Source organism: Solanum verrucosum, unplaced genomic scaffold, assembly GCF_900185275.1.
Source record: "Solanum verrucosum unplaced genomic scaffold, falcon-dt-bn FXZP01000165.1, whole genome shotgun sequence".
Lineage (NCBI taxonomy): Eukaryota > Viridiplantae > Streptophyta > Magnoliopsida > Solanales > Solanaceae > Solanum > Solanum verrucosum.
In genome coordinates this window covers 2723560-2742164 of record NW_026020340.1, presented here as the reverse complement: position 1 = coordinate 2742164, position 18605 = coordinate 2723560, and the positions used below count along the sequence as shown (strand labels likewise).

The 18605-nt window shown below is 33.5% G+C and overlaps 2 protein-coding genes and 1 non-coding gene across 3 annotated transcripts; 1 reads left to right on the top strand and 2 right to left on the bottom strand.

Annotated features, from left to right (window-relative positions):
* Positions 1-473: 473 nt before the first annotated feature.
* Positions 474-546, bottom strand: TRNAA-CGC (transfer RNA alanine (anticodon CGC)). Its single transcript has one exon. It is a non-coding gene; the product is annotated as a tRNA-Ala (tRNA).
* A 2773-nt stretch (positions 547-3319) lies between these two features.
* Positions 3320-7688, top strand: LOC125837266 (putative U-box domain-containing protein 50). The gene is made up of 8 exons (XM_049516432.1): positions 3320-3646; positions 3747-3859; positions 3937-4064; positions 4155-4578; positions 5167-5307; positions 5545-6084; positions 6391-7098; positions 7315-7688. The coding sequence occupies exons 1-8, from the start codon at positions 3475-3477 to the stop codon at positions 7510-7512; spliced, it is 2424 nt and encodes an 807-aa protein (XP_049372389.1). The 5' UTR covers positions 3320-3474; the 3' UTR covers positions 7513-7688.
* A 288-nt stretch (positions 7689-7976) lies between these two features.
* LOC125837268 (nucleobase-ascorbate transporter 11) lies at positions 7977-16806 on the bottom strand. The gene is made up of 10 exons (XM_049516433.1): positions 15625-16806; positions 12235-12332; positions 11965-12135; positions 11667-11767; positions 11362-11497; positions 10917-10967; positions 10399-10686; positions 9577-9811; positions 8586-8866; positions 7977-8327 (listed from the first exon to the last, which is right to left on the bottom strand). The coding sequence occupies exons 1-10, from the start codon at positions 16325-16327 to the stop codon at positions 8106-8108; spliced, it is 2286 nt and encodes a 761-aa protein (XP_049372390.1). The 5' UTR covers positions 16328-16806; the 3' UTR covers positions 7977-8105.
* Positions 16807-18605: the final 1799 nt, after the last annotated feature.

Sequence of the window (18605 nt, the reverse complement as noted above, 5' to 3'; positions counted from 1 at the left end):
GAACCTTAGTTTGTTCCAATTGATGCTGATGTGTATAATTAAAGAATGTGACATATTCAATGTGACTACGTACATAATGGACGTTGATAACACACGCAAAAGGTTTTTCAACAATTTTGAAGCGAAAATGTTTAACATAAATACTTTATCATATGTCCAGGTGTTCAATTGAAATATCTAATAATTCATCACAAATTTAAGAGGTTATAAGATGTATTAGACGTAAAATTTATATTCTTAACGTGGCAATTGATTGGAGATACATTTCATTTTATTAAAAGAGGAAACTAAAAAGTTAGTTGCACCACAAAAAGGATAAACTGTGCTTGGAATACAAGAATTTGCCTCATATAATTTTCAGCAAATAGAAATAAATGCACTTGACTATATTAAAATTGGTAAAAAGAATAAAATTATTTAGTTACCCAAGAACTAATAATTTGGTAAAAATATTTGTTTTTTAAAAAGAAAAGTGGAGGTGCGGGGAATCGAACCCCGTGCCTCTCGCATGCGAAGCGAGCGCTCTACCATATGAGCTACACCCCCTTGATGTTCTTTGCAATCTTAAAAAATATCTAATAAATATTAAGTGGTTTCATATTCTTAACATTCATTTACATTTAAGAAAATAGGTTTATAAGATTTTAAAATAGGTTATTTAAATATTATATTACTGCGTTTTAAAACGTTATAATACATTTATTATAATGTGAGCAAATTAGGAACAAAATATAACATTGTGTTTCACCCAAAAAAAACTGTGTAATTAATGTAGAACAAGATATTCATTAATAAGTAGGAGTTTATGTAGGGTGGTTATCGGTTGATTTGGTTTGATTTTATATATTATCAATTTTGTTTACCAATTTTTGATTTGTAAACACACTAAACTGATAACCTAATCAATAACATATTCGCTATTGATTTTTTTTATTTAACCGATAAAAAAATGCTCCTCTAATTTTATATCAAATCCCTTTTAGTTACAATAACATTACTAAAAGGAAGCAAATTAATTTCAAGTCGAAAATACTTTGAAGCTTTATAATATGTCACATGTAAATTCGTGATTACAGTAAATTAACTATATCGATACAAATTTACAAATATAAAGACCATAAATTAGATCATTATACTGTTTATGATTGGTAGATATTAATAAAAGATAAATGTTTTTAAATTAAACTTAAGTTACTGATGAAACGACAATATATACAAAGAAAAGGTATGCTTTTTGTCATCTCTATATCGAAAAAGTAAATACAAAATTACTAGTGTAAAGACGATAAACTCGATTATCATTTATGATCTACGACAAGATGTTAATAACAGATAAATATTTTAAAATCAAACTTAAATTTTCGATGATCCTACAATACAATGAAAAAGTATGTTTTTTGTCAGCTTTCTACCAAAAAAGTAAATACAAATTGTCAAATATAAAGACGATAGACTCGATTATTATTTATGATCAACAACAAGATATTAACAAGAGATAAGTATTTTTAAATCAAACTTAAATTACCGATGATCCGACAATACAAAGAAAAAGTAATTTTTTGTCGTCTTTCTAACGTAAAAGTAAATAATAGATAAATACGTTAAAATCGAACTTTTATCGGCATTTAGGATAAAATCAAATAGTGAACGCACTTATAGATAAGATATGAAACTCATACGCATAATATGCTTTTCATCATGAATTTTCTTAGTAAGCTGATTTGATGAAAAATGATTGAAAAAATCATGTTTTATAACACAAATATCCTATTGATTTGCAATAGAAAAAATATTTATTTCTAGTTATAACCATTACTATTAAGTGATAAATACATAAACGGAAAATATGTATCTTGTATTTTATTAATCTTGTATAAATATCTGATATGGATAAATTGTCCTGACAACAAAAAGTTGACTTGTCTTTGTAGTTTCAACTCACACCAAAATATAAAAGTGTAGTTTTCATTAATTAATATTTAGTGTAAATTACCCGCAAAGAATATCCTCGGATATGCATTCTATATCAAACGTCATAGAGCCAATCTCCTTTTTTTTCCTTTTAACTAATCACAATAAATGTTAATTACGAATAAAATCCTTTAATCGAAGGGCTCGTTTGACACGAAGAATAAAGAATAATTAATTTTGAAATGAATGAATTTTCACTTTTCAGTTTATGGGGTAGTTGGAATTCATAATCGGAGTGAAATCACCCATTTGATTGAACATGCTGCCAATTAATAATTGTCGTCTCATGTTTGATTAGGATAAAATTACGGTATAACTATTTCAGAATTAATTATTTTAGAAATATAATATTATTTTTATCACATAATAATTCTAAAATAATTAGGTTCGAGATAAATAATCATATAATAACTTGTTCATCAACCAACAGGCGTATGGTAATATCCTAGAAGTTTTCTAAATCTGAAAATTCAAAATCAAGTACCAATCAATATGGCCCCATCTTTGCTATCACCGGCTAAAATCCTAAACTAAAAAGTCCAAAATTAAAAGATAATAGCATTATTGGCCCCCTAAGTTATTAATAAATTGCACTCTTAGTCCAAATGATATGTGATTAGCAATTTAGCATTATTAAAATGAGTGCTTTTGGTCCTCTTTAAATATGTTATATTCAGTGTATTTTTAAAATTATATTATTGCCTAATATAGAGTAACGTTATGAACTTAACATATAAGTAAGACCAATGTCCGATTCCATGACTCATTATTTATTCTTCTCCGATTTGATAAGGATAGTAATCTCGAGAGACAGAGCACCAAAAGGTAGATGGGGTGTGTAGGCGTTTTCCAGAAGTGAAATCTTCCAGTTCCTTTCTTCTATTTGATCCAAAACGGATCGATTTAGCCATGAGTATGTTGAAATTAGTGGAACAATTGATAATCATGACAAATTCGCAAAGATTCACAAAAAACAACATATTCAATATAATTTCATAAATGGAGTCAAAAAAAGAATCGAATATACACTGACTTTATCCTTACCTTTCGAATGAGTATACACCGACTTTATCCTTACCTTCCGAGTGAGAGACATTGTTTTCTAAAGACACACATCAAAACAATCGGATCTAAAGTGCATATTTCAACTAAACTTTCAATCAAATATGCTCAATCAAATATCATAAGAATCAAAATCAAAATTCATCAATAATCAAGGGACCGAAAATGTTACTAACCAAAAAACAAAAAAAGTAGACCAAAATTAGTTGTCTCGAGTCTTAACACATCAATATATAAAACCCAAATAATCCTATTCACTTTCCTTTTAAAAATCTTCCCCTCAAGAAATCACACAAAATCTTCAAAAAAAACCATAGGTTATTTTTTTCCACCTATATATACTTTCTCCTCACATGTGCTTCACACTCCATACTTTCTATATGTCATGACTTATAAAATTACCACACAAATATAATATATAGTTTTTTTAATTTCTTAGCCATGGCTAATGAGATGGAGAGGGATAACAAGGTTTATATAGCAATAAATTCAGATATACATGATGGTTTTTTAACCTTACAATGGGCACTCAAAAGATGGAATTCTCACTCAATCACTATTGTTATTCTTTATGCTTCTAATAACATATGTAAAGATTATGTTGTAACACCAAGTAAGTGTAATTCTATTTTTTTTATTTTTTTTTAAATTTTTGATTGATTTAAACACCCTTTTCTTCATTTTTTAAATTTTTTTGTTGTTGTTGTTTATAGTGGGAAAGCTACCAAGAGGATCAGTAAATGAAGAAAAATTGAAGGATCTTGAAAAGTTAGAAGAAGCAAAAAATCAAAAAATACTTTGGAGATACAAAGTTTTTTGTGGAAATGTATATATTTTTTGATAATTCTTTTTTTTTTTTTAATAAAAACTTTATGTTAAAAAAATCTTTTTTTGTTTGTATAGGTGAAAGTTGAAGCAATCAAGATTGAAAGATATGATGAATCAATTCAAAAATTCATGGTGGATTTGATCTATGGTCTTAAGATAAACAAATTAGTCATATCATTGACTTTCATGAAACCTTCATCATGGTACCAAAAAAAACAACAAAAAAACCCTTTTTTTTGAATATTTTAAATCATTTTTTAATTTTTTTTTTTTTGTAAATTGTTGTTTTATAGGAAATCAAGAAGTGCAATAAGTGGATCATTTTTTGTGCATAGACAAAAGCCAGAATTTTGTGAATTATTTATTATATGTGGAGGGAAATTGGTTTTTCTAAGAGAAGGAAATAATGAAGGATTAATTGAAGATGATCAAGGAATTATGGTTGCTAAATCAAGATCAATGAGACAAAGTTTTAGAGATTTGGTTATAAAAATGTTTCCTGAAAATAGTTCAAAATTGTTGAAAAATCAAAGTGATTTATCATCATCATCAACAAGTAATATTGTTGAATTTGATCAATGGGAAAAATATAAAAAAGAAATTGATAATTATATGTGTCAATTATTGTCTTCAAATTTTGAAGAAATTGATGATTTTGTTGCTGATGAGATTCTCCACAAGAACATCATTACAGAGCTTGTTATGGCAGAAAATATGGTATGTGTAAATACCTTTTTATATTATTCGTGTATTTTAACTTGTTGTAACACGTAATTCGCGTTATTTTCTAGGTAAACTTTTTATAGACGATTATCTATAGTTATTTTCTTAGTAACCGAACAAATATTTGAAGATAAAAAGTTAATCTCAATAAATTATGTGGCTATGATTAGTTGGAGTAGTTGCAAAGGGATTTTTATTTTTTGACAAGTCAACTTTGGATTTCTTTTAATTTCTTTATTTGTTTTTATTTTAAATTTCTTAATTTCTTTGCATAATTTGACATAAGAATTTTCATGATAGTGAGAGGACAAACTAGTTGCTTGGTCTAACTTGCGTGCATCTCAATTATTCGTCTCCTTGCTATGCAAATGAAGAATGACTACTGTTACTAAGTTTTAGGCGGATGAAAAGAAACCGTCAGCGTATTTTGTCTTTGTTGAGATTTGAATCAGGTGTTTCTTACTGATTTTTATGTGCATAAAGTTGAATATTCTAATTACATTGGTTTTTTTTATGAGTTTTTTTTTCTTTTGTTATTTTTTCATAATTCATGTTAGTCTGATTTATATTCAAATATATTAGACTATACAAGAAAAGAAAGAAGCTTTGAGAATCAAATTTTTGGAGATTAAAGAAGCAATACAACTAAGCAGAGAAGAAGCAAAATCTCATGTTGAAGGACAAGCTAAGGCTCAATGGGCTATCACTTTATGTACTAGAAGAGTAAGTGTTACAATTTTACGCACTACGACTAATTCCACGGGTATCTATACCTTCCACTAGTGAAGGTACCCTGTAACTCTGTCTACCAAGGCTAAGACATATGGGATTTGAACCTCGAGACCTTATGGTTCTCAGTTTATTTCATTGATCACTAGACCACGTCCTTGGACGTGTCATACTTAATAGCTAGTTTCATTTTGCAAATTTACATACTTTAACAGTTTGTTGTATATATAGGCTGAGGAAATTGATGGTTGCATAAATGATGAACTCGCGCGAAAGCCTGATCTAAAGAGAGAGTTAGATACTACAAAAGACGAGCTGAGTGAACTTCACACGGAAGTAGAGGTCACGAAGAGTAAACTCAGCTCGATTCTTGAACTACAACACGAGTTATCTATCAAGATGCAGCTGTCTTCTGTGGCAAGATCGCGTGCTGAGGTTCAATTGGAAAAAGTATTGAAGCAGAGAATGGATACAGTTAAGGAGATTGAGGAGTTTAGAGGGCAAAGAGATGTTCTACGAAGAAGGATAACGTTTTGTAGAGAAAAAGACGCGATAGGTAATGCTTCAATGCTGATTGAACCGAGGCTCGAGTACAAGGAGTTCAGTGCTGCAGAAATTAGAACAGCCACAGATGGATTTTCTAATCTTATGAGGTTGAAATCTGGTGGTGATTGGACTGATGTGTATAAAGCTAAGCTTCATCACACATCAGTTGCAATCAAACTGTATAGTTCTGCTGATGTTGATTCTGAAGACACCTTTCTAGCTAAGGTAATTCAACACTCATTTCTTTAGTTGCAATTAAACCGGTAGAATTCCACGTGTCAAAATACTTTTGACTATGGTTTAAAATTATATACCCTCCGTTATACTTCAAGTTGGAGCTCTGTTAGAGTCAAGGGAAAATACGAGATGATATGCTAATGGCAAAGGTATGAGTAGCTCCGAAGTATGACAGAGAGTAAAATTAGGATATTTCGTGTAGTAGAGGGGTATGTTTGACCCTTTTTCCATAAATTAACGATATCATGAAAATAGTAACATGACATGTCTGACATCCAAAATTTTTTGATGCAGGTGAAGTTCTTGAGCCTTATGAGGCATCCACATATGCTATCGATGATCGGATATTGCTCTGAGCTAAGGTGCATCGTGTTCGAGTATATGCATAATGGTTGCTTAAGAGACATTCTCTTCTCAGGCACCAGAGGCTCTAAAAGGAGAAATTATGGCCTAAACTGGCAAGCTAGGATATGTATTGTAGCCAATGTTTGTACAGGCTTGTGCTTCCTCCACCGGGCCAAGCCAAGGCCCGTGGCTCATGGCAACCTCAACCCTTCAAAAATCCTTCTTGATCGTAACAATATGGCGAAAATCTATGATGTTAGGATACCTCTGTCATGTGACAAATCGGATTTAAGATCAGATATCCGGGCTTATGGGAACTTAGTCTTACAGATTCTGACCGGAAGAAACTGGGCCGGGCTGGTTGAGGAGGCGATTATGATGGACCAGAGTAAGCTTATTGAAGTGCTTGATCCAATGGCCGGAGAGTGGCCATTGGATATAGCACTGGAGCTTGGTAGAATTGGAATAAAGTGTTTGTCTATTCATGAAGATAAGGAGTTAAACATGACGAATTTGGCAAGAGAGATGGAGAAAGTGAAGAAGTTAGCTGATGAAATAGTAGCAAATGGTGAATGTGTTGTGGCAAATGGAAGAAATCTAGATGATCATGAAGACTCAACAGAGTTTCCTAATTTCTTCCTTTGCCCCATTTTACAGGTTCGTTGTCTATTTTGTTATGCTTTACTTGAGCGTAGGGTCTATCAGAAACAACCTCTCCATCCTCATAAGATAGGGGTAAGGCTGCATCCACACCACCCTCCTCAGACCCCACTTGTTGTCGTCTATCCAACATTTTAAGGGTGTCTTTGGTACGAGCAAGAGTCATTTTCTGGTGTTTGATTGACAAAATTGTTTCTTTTGTTGTTGTTGCAGGAAGTGATGAAGAATCCACATGTTGCAGCTGATGGATTTTCATATGAGCTAGAAGCTATAGAGGAATGGCTAAAGAATGGAAGAGATACATCACCAATGACAAATTTAAGGCTCAAGGGCAATCTTCTCACTCCGAATCATAGTTTACGTGCTCTGATCCAAGACTCACAAAAGAGACAATCAACTTCTACTAGATAGATAGATCGATAGATAGACAGATAGAGAGAGTTGATATGAAAGTTCATAGGATTTTGTACATGCAGGAGAAGAATAATAAAGGTAGCAACAGCAACAAGAGAACTCAAGTCTCTTAGATTTTAGAGTAAACATGGTCTCAGAACCATCTTTGACAAGTTGTTTACTGCTGAATGTATCAAGAATACCAATCATATAGTTTTATAACTTAACTGAGATATCCCGAGTGTCATTGGTGCATGGTTTGAAACTCGGTGCATAATGGACCTGCCTTTCTACCCTTAATACGATAAACAAATTACAAGGGACAATAGATAGTAACAGAAATCGAAAGAACAAGAACCTCCAAGAGTATTTCAATAAAATGCTTCCATTCATCATAACCAAAAAACCAACTTACATTTCTATAGAAGAAGAATTGATTAACAGTTGAATATATATGGGATTGCCCCATATAATGCTATATTTTGGTAAAATATGTATGTACCTTTCACCTATTTTAGCTATACTCTTTCTAAGCTATGCTTTGAATAACAATAAGTTTCTTCCCTGAAGTTTGGCATGAAGCAAAAACAAGTTTTTTCTTTTGCATTTCGTCATGTGCCGACACATTTAGCCCAGTGGAAACACCTTGCTACTGTACTCGGTAACGAGTAGTCTAACAGGGAAGAAGGATCTGTCATAATGTCTTCAGCCTTTGACCAAACGTACACTCCTCGTTCTTGTCTGCTTCCAGGGACGGTGTTGTCTAATACGAATGCCACTAATAGTGTGACCACCATGTTCAAGGACAGAAGTGCATTCATTGAAAAATTGAACTGACAACAACATAAGGAAGAAACCAGACGTAAGTTCGTTGCAAATTCATGGAAATTAAGAAGGAAAATTGAGTAAAAAGTACATTTTCTATAGAATTCCGTTCTTGTACACAAATTCCATGTTATACCAAATTGTGTACAATCAGAGGCGGAGTCAGGATTTCAACTTTATGGGTTCTAGATTTTAGAATGACGACTTCATGTGATAGTACACATTTAACTAAAGGACAACAACAGAAGTCTTTAAGATAAACTCACTTGTGCATTCCCGGTATGTACTGGTCCATTGGATGCTGCTGCATAAGGAATTAGATAGCCAGGCAAGATTAGGCCGGTCTCTGGTGCATACTGCTGAAAATAAGCGGGGACCGACAAACCAAAGAACAAGGATACACCAACAATTATAATGTTTCGGGAACTTGCATTTTGTGTATATTGCAATGTTGATAGACCGAGAGTAACAATAAGAGCCCATGTGAAGCATAGTACTGCAGCTGCTAATGCTTGTGGTATAGAAGCAAGAATAGCACCAATTTTACCTACCACATCAGTTAAAGAAATAAGAGGTTACATGTCTTTGCTAATGAACTTCCCAGCTATTCAAAGACGTCTTCAAGGCAACATCGTTTAGGCATTTTTCATAATAAAAGAAGCAAATAACAAGAACATAAATGTTCAGTATCTACAAGAATAGACCAAGAAGGAAGTACGATTTATGAAACATAGAACTTAAAAACTTATAGGCAGAGCCAAGATTTGAAGCTTATGGGTTTGGGATTCTAGTTCTTTTAAGTTGATAGGTTGTTCTAAATTAATAAATTGTACATATCCAATAGATTTCCTAAGACAAATACAGGATTTGGACCAAAGCTACTAAGTTTGACTGAATCCGTAAGCTCAACTCTAGCTCCGCCACTAAATTTATTTGAACAATGCTACATGTTCCATTGATGAGCCTTCTTTATGGCTGAACTGCCAAATAGCAGGAATCTGTCTTTTCGGTTTCACATTTATTAGCAAAAAAATTCATGGACCAGTATAGTACTGTAAAAGGGGAACGGAGACGAAGAAAATCTTGCAATGCCTCTTTCCATTCATCAAACAAGTATAGAAATTTCCACAGAAGTAGACTAAAAAGAAAAGTAAGACAAACAAATTGAAACGGAGGGAGTACTAACTAGAAAAAAAAGAAGGGATAGGATAAGCTTTTTCCTGCTTCAATGACAATTAAGTCTTCATTAAATCATACCTACAAAGGAGAATAGGATTAAAAGTGCTGCTCCAAGCTGTACAGCCCTTCGGTTTGCTACTTTCGTTGCATTGATCGTGTGTACATTCTCTGTCAAAGTTGTTGCCCCAGTACCCGTTCCCCAAAGTCCAGCCAATACACTACAGAAACCTTCCAGACCAATCCCCCTGCTGACTATACCTGGGCTTGGGGGTTTCAAATTGATTCGTATTGCGGCGGAGTGATAACTCCCAATCTACAATGTGCAAATCTTAATCAATAATTGGTCTTGAATTATGACAGATGGTAAGATTAGTAAAAGACAACTTTTTTTCTTTTTACTTTTTTTTTCTTTTTAAGAGTGAAGGATCAAAAACACACCTAAAGTATCCCGATTTTTCAAGTTTCATACCTAAACTATCAAGTGTGCGAATTTCCTACCTATCACCAAATGTTCATCGAAACACACCTCGACCCGGACTAGACCAAATGTGTTTCGATAAACATTTGGTGATAGTTCAAGTAGGGAACTTGATAAAACAAGATAAAATTTAGGTGCGTTTTTAACCCTTCGATCTTTTCTAAAAGCAACAAGAAAGATTTTACAGGAACCAAAAACAACAAAGAAGGAAGTCTTTTTTTAAATCTTGCTGCGGAAATATAATCGGTCAGCATAGAGAAAAGAAGAGTAAGATTCCTTTTCCTCTAATAATAAATTATAAAAGAAGATGATATGCCAGAAATGCCAAATTGTGAAATTGAGACCTCATGTTGGTGACACACTTCAATAGAATGATTTGGATACCATAAATGACACATTTACACAGGTCACTGCTTACTCACCGAGTCAATGGAAGCAACTAGCGACACAATAACCATAATGATTGAAGTCCGTAACCGAAAGGTCGGTATACCCCATTGCAAAGGGTAAGGAATCCTGACCCAGGCAGCAGTTCTCATAGCATTGGAGACATCAGTCCTACAATGCCTCATTGTATCTGCATGCTTTTGACAAGCATCGATAAGGATGTTGGAGTTTGGTATGTCGGGGCTACAACCCTTGAAGTTATATGCACCACCAGCTGTCAGGAAAAACGCATACGCCCAAATAATCATAACACTAACAGGGACCTGCAATAATTCTTTTTGTTCGTTAGAAAACAGATGAACACGTGATGACAGTTTCCATAGTAGCTGAAAAATCATAATACATCTCCCAAAAGAGTTCTCCATAAGAAAGTTCTTGGAACTAAATCCACTATTATTATCTTGTTCGGAGGCTCCCGTCTCCAAAAACCCTCCACCTCCCAAAAAGAAAATATTCAAAGAGAAAAATAAGAGGAAGAGCAGAAAATACGTACAGCATATATACGAAACACTCGGTAACCAAAAATGGATATTCCTCCAAGGTACTGTAAAGAGAAATGACAGAACATGGTTAGTGAAAGAAAAAAAAATATACTAGAGCTCAGAAGTGCGACTGAAAATTTATGTTGCTCAGACTCTTCAAAAATGTCGACAGGTGTGTGTCGCATCCTCCAAAGACCAAAAGTAGTGTATTTTTTGGAGGATCCGACACGGGTCACGGGTGTGTCAGTATTTTTGGAGAGTCTGGGTAACATAGCTGAAAATCAGCTCATCATCTGATATTTAAGAGAATATCTTATCCATGCCAATACAAAGCTTTTTTTTTTTTAATTCTAACAAGTAAGAAAGATTTCAGTAAATAAACGGAAAAATTCCCGTATACAAGTCGTATACCAAAAACAAAACTTATGATTATAAAACATTCATACAGCTACCTACCAAGGTAAAAATAAGGATAAGCAGTATCTGAGGAAGGCTGATTTCTACACAACTACCAGCTTGTGGAAAGCCATAGCTAAAAAATGCTAAACCCACTGCAGCTACTGTTGGTGCGACCACAACGGGATTTACTAACCTGCAGGATATGTTCTTAAAACATATTGATTAATTCTTGGAAGAGTCTTAGAAACAGAACTAAAAGACTGATCAAGAAAGTCATATTTGTGAAATACAAGCTCCTACAAGGACATTGACAAAACGGGGGCTGGTCAAGAAGGATAATGAGTAAAGTGCTCAAATATTACCGCAGAAAAATGGACATCAAGCCACTGTAACCCAAGAAGCTCTGGAAAATTGATCCAACAATTATAGCTCCTTGTAACTCCCTCATTATGTACCTAAATTTCTGTGGACACCCAAAAAGTTCCATCAACAAAAAACCATCATCTATTACAAGAACATGTTAATATTTATAGAATAAATAAATTTCACGTGCAGTCAATATTGAGGGGTAGAGATGTTGTTTCCAATAGACCTCGACTGATATATAAAAAACATTTACATAAACAAAGTCTCACTAGGAGAACTTCATTTTTAACTTACATGATCAGCAAGATTCCGGTACTCCTCAGAATTCATGATAACTAATGCAGGAGCCAAATATACAAATGAACTCCCTTGAACTAATGGCAGACGGGTGCCAAAATATGAGTGCAGTATTGTGGTAAGGCCAGACACTAGCAGCATTGTGGAAACCACATCGGCAGTGTCTTTCTGTCACCACATGGAAAGAGAAATCAATGAGAACGACGAAAAACTTGCTAACCATATACTACTGTAATTCAAGTTGTAAGTTCATAAGAAACAACTCACATCACTTCCACCCATGGTGGGAACAGTAATCAGAGGGATAAAAATAAGTGAACCAGCCAATGACAAATAGTGCTGCAACCCATAGAACATAAGAGGCACTGCAGTTTAAAGACCAAAAAGAGGTCAACAGTGATCAACATAGAATCGCAGGAGATCATTCATCTGCATAATTTCATCATGAAAAGTCTTTACAACTTCATCATGAATAAAATTCACCATGAGATTTATATTAGACCATATTCTATAGCAAGGTTAACATAATTTATCCCACAGTGTATTTATTCATTTTTTTCCAACAAAAAGACAATTTTGTGATAAAATAACATAAATTTTGTTGAAGTGTGTGACCATCTCATCTAAAAGCTTAAGCTATTAGAGAGAGCACATTTTTATGATTCTACATTAATCATTATACAACAGAAGCTTCAGAGATATGTCTATTAGTCAAAATATCTTGATTTTAGCAATGAATGTTACAGTGAAGACCTATCAATGCATATTGACTGAGGACTCAAATGCTGTACAAGAAGCAATTTCTTGGAATCCTGCTAGTTAAAAAAGATTTTTTTATTTGGTTCAAAACCAAGAGAATACAACTTTGCCGCAGAAAGAAAAGATGGGAAAGTAATGGCAAAACAGAATGGTAAAAACTTACCTCCAACCGGCGTTTACATCAAGCCAATGAATGCAAGACATGTGTCATGCATATCACTTTATTGGTTTGGTGGTGTAAACGCCAGGTGAGGGAGGGTAAGTATTTACCAACAAAAAGTGCATATTACTATCTTTGTTTGTTTCCCTTGGTGAACTGAACCAAAATAAACTGACTTCTTTATAAATTCACTTCTTTAATCTATGTCTATACTATACTAAAAGTTGGAAGCCCTGAGTCTACTGTTGAACTACCAAAATATCCATCGAAAGTTGACATGCCATTTTACTCTTCACCACCACGGAGTAAAATTACCTTCAATTTTATGATTAATTTGAACTACATTAAGCAGGGTAAATAGGAAGAGATCTTTTATCTACCAATACTTATTGTTGATGTGGTAATTATCTATATTTTATTTACAATAATACAATGTCAGTTTTTTCACATTTCAACTTGAATTTATTTGCTCCATTCAGCTTCCACCATTAATAGCATTCATGTATAACCTTTTCACATCCTTTATTGCACTTTATAAAAGTGCATAGCTATGTGTCAGTTCACTTTATCATTTTCTCTTGTTTATATCATAGCATTACCAACTGCAAGTTTCCTTTTCTTCATAATAACCTATTGCTCTTCCGTCTGGCATATCTTCTTAGCACCATTTGCAATAGACAGATAATTTTATATCTTTGTTTGTTAGTTGGCTTTCTAAATAGATAAATTTATTTTCTACTTGTTGCCTACTATCTAGGAGAAAAAACTTACTCGCATCCGGTGTTCACATCAAACCACATCAACTTACCATGATTGAGTAATTTCATAACGTGAGAATACGTATCAATTAACCATGGTTATGGGAAAGAAGCCTGTGAAAACAAGTGTCTTGCATGTATGTGAAAAAAGTCCATATGCAAGCAAATGTCTTGCATCTATTGGTTCGGTGTAAGCATCTGGTGTGGTAAAAATTTACTCGCATGCAATGTTTACACCAAGCCAACGAATACATATCACATACACTGTGATCATTGAACCATAGTTAATTAATGCACATTCTCACATTAATTTATCATTAAACCATGGTAAATTAGTATATGTTGATCAACCACCAGGTCCTTGGTAAGTTTTTACAATTAATTAATCATCCGATCTCATAATTGAACCATGGTAAATACATATTGCAACCAATGTTTACACCAAATCAAGCACTTTAAAGTTTAACCTTAGCATCTAAAATTACAGTGAAAATACATATCACTTAACCATGATTAAGTGATAAATATGTGTATGAAAGATGTGTTTTGCATTCATTAGTTCGGTTTAAACATCGGATGCATATAAGATTTTACCATGGATTAGTGGGATTGATGGTCCATTTACTTTTGATGGACATTTTAGTATTCAACTTTTGACTTAGGGGATCCCCAGTTTAAATATAGTATCAATAGATAGATTCCCAATGGTGAACCTATATTTATGTCTACTGTAAGATGTCTAATTCATTTTTCTTAATAGTGATAAGTTGTCTATTGTACATTGTCTGGGGTGGCTTTTAAAATGCTTCTTATGCTTGAATTTACTTTCCACAAATGACTTCCTTAAGAGTATACCCTTCCAATCTATGCTCGGACTCTCCCAAAATGTTGTCGCACCCGTGTCGGATCCTCCAAACATACACAACTTTTGGAGTATCCGACACACACCCATCGACATTTTTGAAGAGTTCAAGCAACATAGCTTTCAATTCGGATCAAACAAGGCAATCTAGCAATATAGCAGTGTACTTCAGTGTTTAAAGGCAAAGTGAGAAAAAGAAAGAGAGGTGTGGGTGACCTTTATTTGGTGATCGTGTAAAAACCAAAAGGTGTTTGTTCATATAATTGGTGATCGAATGAAAAAACAAAGGGCATTTTTCATTTTTGGTGATAAGAGTGAAAACCAACTCAGCAGTGTTGGTAGTGAATGCTAGAAAACACAGATTGTACTCAGATTATAGAACTTCAAAATGCTTGAGATATAACTCCCTTGTGTTCCAAGGGGACTCGAGCAGGCACAATATTTGTGATATGAACCAGCATAAAAATTCCTCCGCTCCTTTACTTTCCTGCAATTTATCTTCATACTTGTTCAACTGAAAAACTAATGAGTTTGTTATGCAGCTTATTTATCTCAGTTTTCAGTCGACTAAATCAAACTAAGTCTACTCAATTTAGAGCTCACAGGCCACTAACCTCTTGTGTTTTCAGAAGGAACAATCTGTACAAATTTAAGCAAGACACCTGATTACAGCTCCTTGCATCAAGGATTGAATGCGTTATTGTGATTGCACATAAATAAATAAAAAGACACCCATTCAAATTTCACTGATTCGCCTACATTGACTCCCTACATTACTAGGATCTATGTTGCTTGGACCCTTCAAATATATCAACAGGTGCATGTCAGATCCTCCAACAATAATGCATTCCTGGAGGATCTGACACGGGTGAGGCAGCATTTTGGTGAGTCCGAGCAACATAGACTGAGATACTTCTCCCTGCTTCACTTTGTACTCTACTTAGATGGTCACGGAACAGTCTCTTCTTAGTGATGCTATTCTAAAAGATTCTTAAATTTTCGCTAAAATCATTTGACATATAGACACTAAAATAAGAATCACAACGAAGTGTAAGGGAAAAATGATTAGTTCAAGTCAGTGACCACACAACAATGTTAGAAGCAGAATAAATACTAACCAACACCCGGATTTTCCCTTAATCCACATTTCATCCGCGGAGACTGATGCCACCCTCCATAACTAGGATCCTCACCATCGGGATATACGCCCATTCCCACTTCTTCATCCACATTGCCATCATCCTTCCTTGGTACTTCTGTAACTGGAGTAGCTGCTTGAGCTATGTGTCCATTCCCACTCCCATTAACAGCTCCATTAGCACTATTACCATCATTGCCATTCTCATTCCTAGCATCTTTCCTCTCCTCATTATGACCTCTCAAAATAGGCTCCATCTCAGTTCTCCTCCCAAGATTTTCACCTCTTCCTCTTCCTCTTCCATTTCTCAAACCCTGGTCGGTAGACCCCGAAATTGGCTCAATTTCAACCCCTCTATTCCTTGCCCTTCCTAAAATAGGATCAAGCTCAATCTTTGGAGATACAGTTTCAGTTTTATCAACCCCTCTTTCCAAATCAAATCCAACATTCTCATTACTACTCACATTCAGATCTCTACCATTATCAAAATCCCTCCTACTATGACCACCACCTCTTTCAGTCTCACCAGAAAAAGTTGTTGACACAAAACCAGTCCTCTTAGCCCAAGATTTCAACTCTCTAGGATCATAACCTTTCTTTGGTACAAAAGGCTCAATCTTTGGATTTACCCCCTTTTGCCTCTCCATTCTTCCTTTCATTTCTGAGTTTGACCCACCTTCCATTTCACTATTTCCTCAAATGGGTATCAAGAAAACACCAACAAAATCAATTCTTTCTTCTGTTTCTCTCACCCCCACTACACTAACAAGAAAAGACCAAATCTTCAAAGCAAAGAACTGAAGTTTCAACTAATGCAATAAAAGGGTGTCAATAAAACACCAACAAAATCAAATCATTCTTTTGTTTCACCCACCCCCACTGCACAAAAACAAGTAAAGAACAAATCTTTAAAGCAAAGAACTGAAGTTTCTGATAATGCAATAAAAAGGTGTCAATAAAACACCAACAAAATCAATTCTTTCCTCTGTTTCTCTCACCCCCACAACCCAAAAACAAAAAAAGAACAAATCTTTAAGCAAAAAAAGAACTGAAGTTTCTAATAATGCACTAATGGGGTTGTCAGAGTGAAGTTAACATGATTTTTCTGAGCTCTTTCAAACCATTAATGGCTACTGCTTAGCCAGTAAGAGCTCAAAAAACTACTGCTCAGCTGTTGCTATCAAACAAGCTGAAGTTTCTTCTTGGGATGGCGTGGACTGTAAAGACAAGAACGACACAATTATGTAAGTTGCCGTTGAGAAATACATAGTGAGATTTGTCATTGGAGGGTTACTACTGGTCCGTATTTTCTTAAATTTCATATTAAGTTAAAATCGAACAAATAAATTAAAATGGCGAGAGTATACAATTATGTCCCTTTTTCAAAATTATGTGTTTTGGCTCCCTTAGTTTTCAAGCATGTTGTCCCTTAGTGAGTTCATGTTGTCTTTACCTTGTAAAAGGAAAACAATTTGTCTGTTCTCTTGAGTGATTCATGGACTTGATGAACTGATGAATGATGATTGTCATATTTTGTTGAGAAGCACATATTTTTCGGTTTCGGTTGATTAAATTTGTCAAAATATTTTATTTAGATATTCAAATTAAGATATGTATTAAAACATGTCAAATTTTCTTTTCGAAATTTAAACTAAAGTGTCTAACTGAAAGACTTCTTAAGAGTTGAGATATGCAATTGAAACATGACTTTTCGAATGTTTAAATGAAATATCATAACAATCTTAAGGGATTAACTATGTATTAAGTCTTCCTCCTTTTTTTCATAATGATGTTCAAACAAATTTATGTGTCAATTAATTTATCGATACGTATTACCTCTTAGCACAAATAACAAGTAATTTTTACATTGTTTAATTAGTTTATTAGAATCAGGTAAGAAAATTATGATTAAAAAGATAGGATATTTATTTTAATTTTTTTTGTATCTAATAAGTACATTAAAATCGAATACGTTGAAATTTGCATGAAAAATCTCATATTTGAAATAGGGGTGCTCCCTAATAAAAGTGTTCCATACTTGTTTTAAGACAAAGCGCTAATCAAAATTTACATAAAGAAAGGAGATTTAAGTGATTTCCCTAATATTGATTTTCTCTAATTTTAATTCTGTTTAGTGATTGATATTGACAACTCACTGAGATGTACCAAACTTTGTATTTAAAAATTATTTCTTACATGAAGTGAAATGGACACAAGAGCTTTTAATGTGCAATAATAAATTTGAAAAGAAAATAATATATAGTAGTAAGCCATGTGCAAAAGTAGCACTAATAAGTATTTAAACAATAGGCTAATTGTCATGATTTGGTTGGCTAGAAATTAATAGGTGATAATAAAGTTTAACAAGAAATAAAGTGTTATTATTAGTGAAAGAAAGCATAAAATTCAAAGGCCTTAATGGAAGTGTTTATTTGAAAAAAGTAAGGCAAGAAAGTTAAATAAAATGAAGTTTATTTGCCTATAAGAATTGTGACGGAGTAATAAGTATTCATTTATCTTTATATAGATATCTTGGCATTTTGGCTTTTGGGGTTGTACCCAGGATATGGAATCATCATCAATTATTCGATTTTTTATCGCAAATTTAAAATTAATCCTGCTCTAATATAAATATCAAATGTCTAATAAGAAAAAGGGTAAAACGTGAAGTCTATTCTACCAACAAGATTCACTATGGATTTTACATCTTGAAAAGAAATCAAACCAATCAGATTTCTCTAAGTTTATTTAAGAATGGGATCCTAATAATTACAATCTATATTAGTATATACTAATTATATGTTTTTTTGACAATCTTAAGAAACAAGATAAGATTGACACTTGGGAATTGTTGATGACGATGATGCATAACCAAACAAAAGTTCTTTGACTTCATCATCTTGTCTTTGCTTCTACTTCTCATTTCCTTGGACTCCTCTTTTTTTTTAACTCAGTTTTCGA

Excerpts from the sequence above, each read along its gene's own strand:
- LOC125837266 (XM_049516432.1), top strand. The coding sequence starts at position 3,475 with ATGGCTAATGAGATGGAGAGGGATAACAAGGTTTATATAGCAATAAAT. Across the intron at positions 4,065-4,154 it reads TTCATGAAACCTTCATCATG|GAAATCAAGAAGTGCAATAA; the intron begins GTACCAAAAAAA and ends GTTGTTTTATAG. Across the intron at positions 4,579-5,166 it reads TTGTTATGGCAGAAAATATG|ACTATACAAGAAAAGAAAGA; the intron begins GTATGTGTAAAT and ends CAAATATATTAG.
- LOC125837268 (XM_049516433.1), bottom strand. The coding sequence starts at position 16,327 with ATGGAAGGTGGGTCAAACTCAGAAATGAAAGGAAGAATGGAGAGGCAA. Across the intron at positions 11,768-11,964 it reads ACCGGAATCTTGCTGATCAT|AAATTTAGGTACATAATGAG; the intron begins GTAAGTTAAAAA and ends GGGTGTCCACAG. Across the intron at positions 11,498-11,666 it reads TTGATGTCCATTTTTCTGCG|GTTAGTAAATCCCGTTGTGG; the intron begins GTAATATTTGAG and ends CATATCCTGCAG.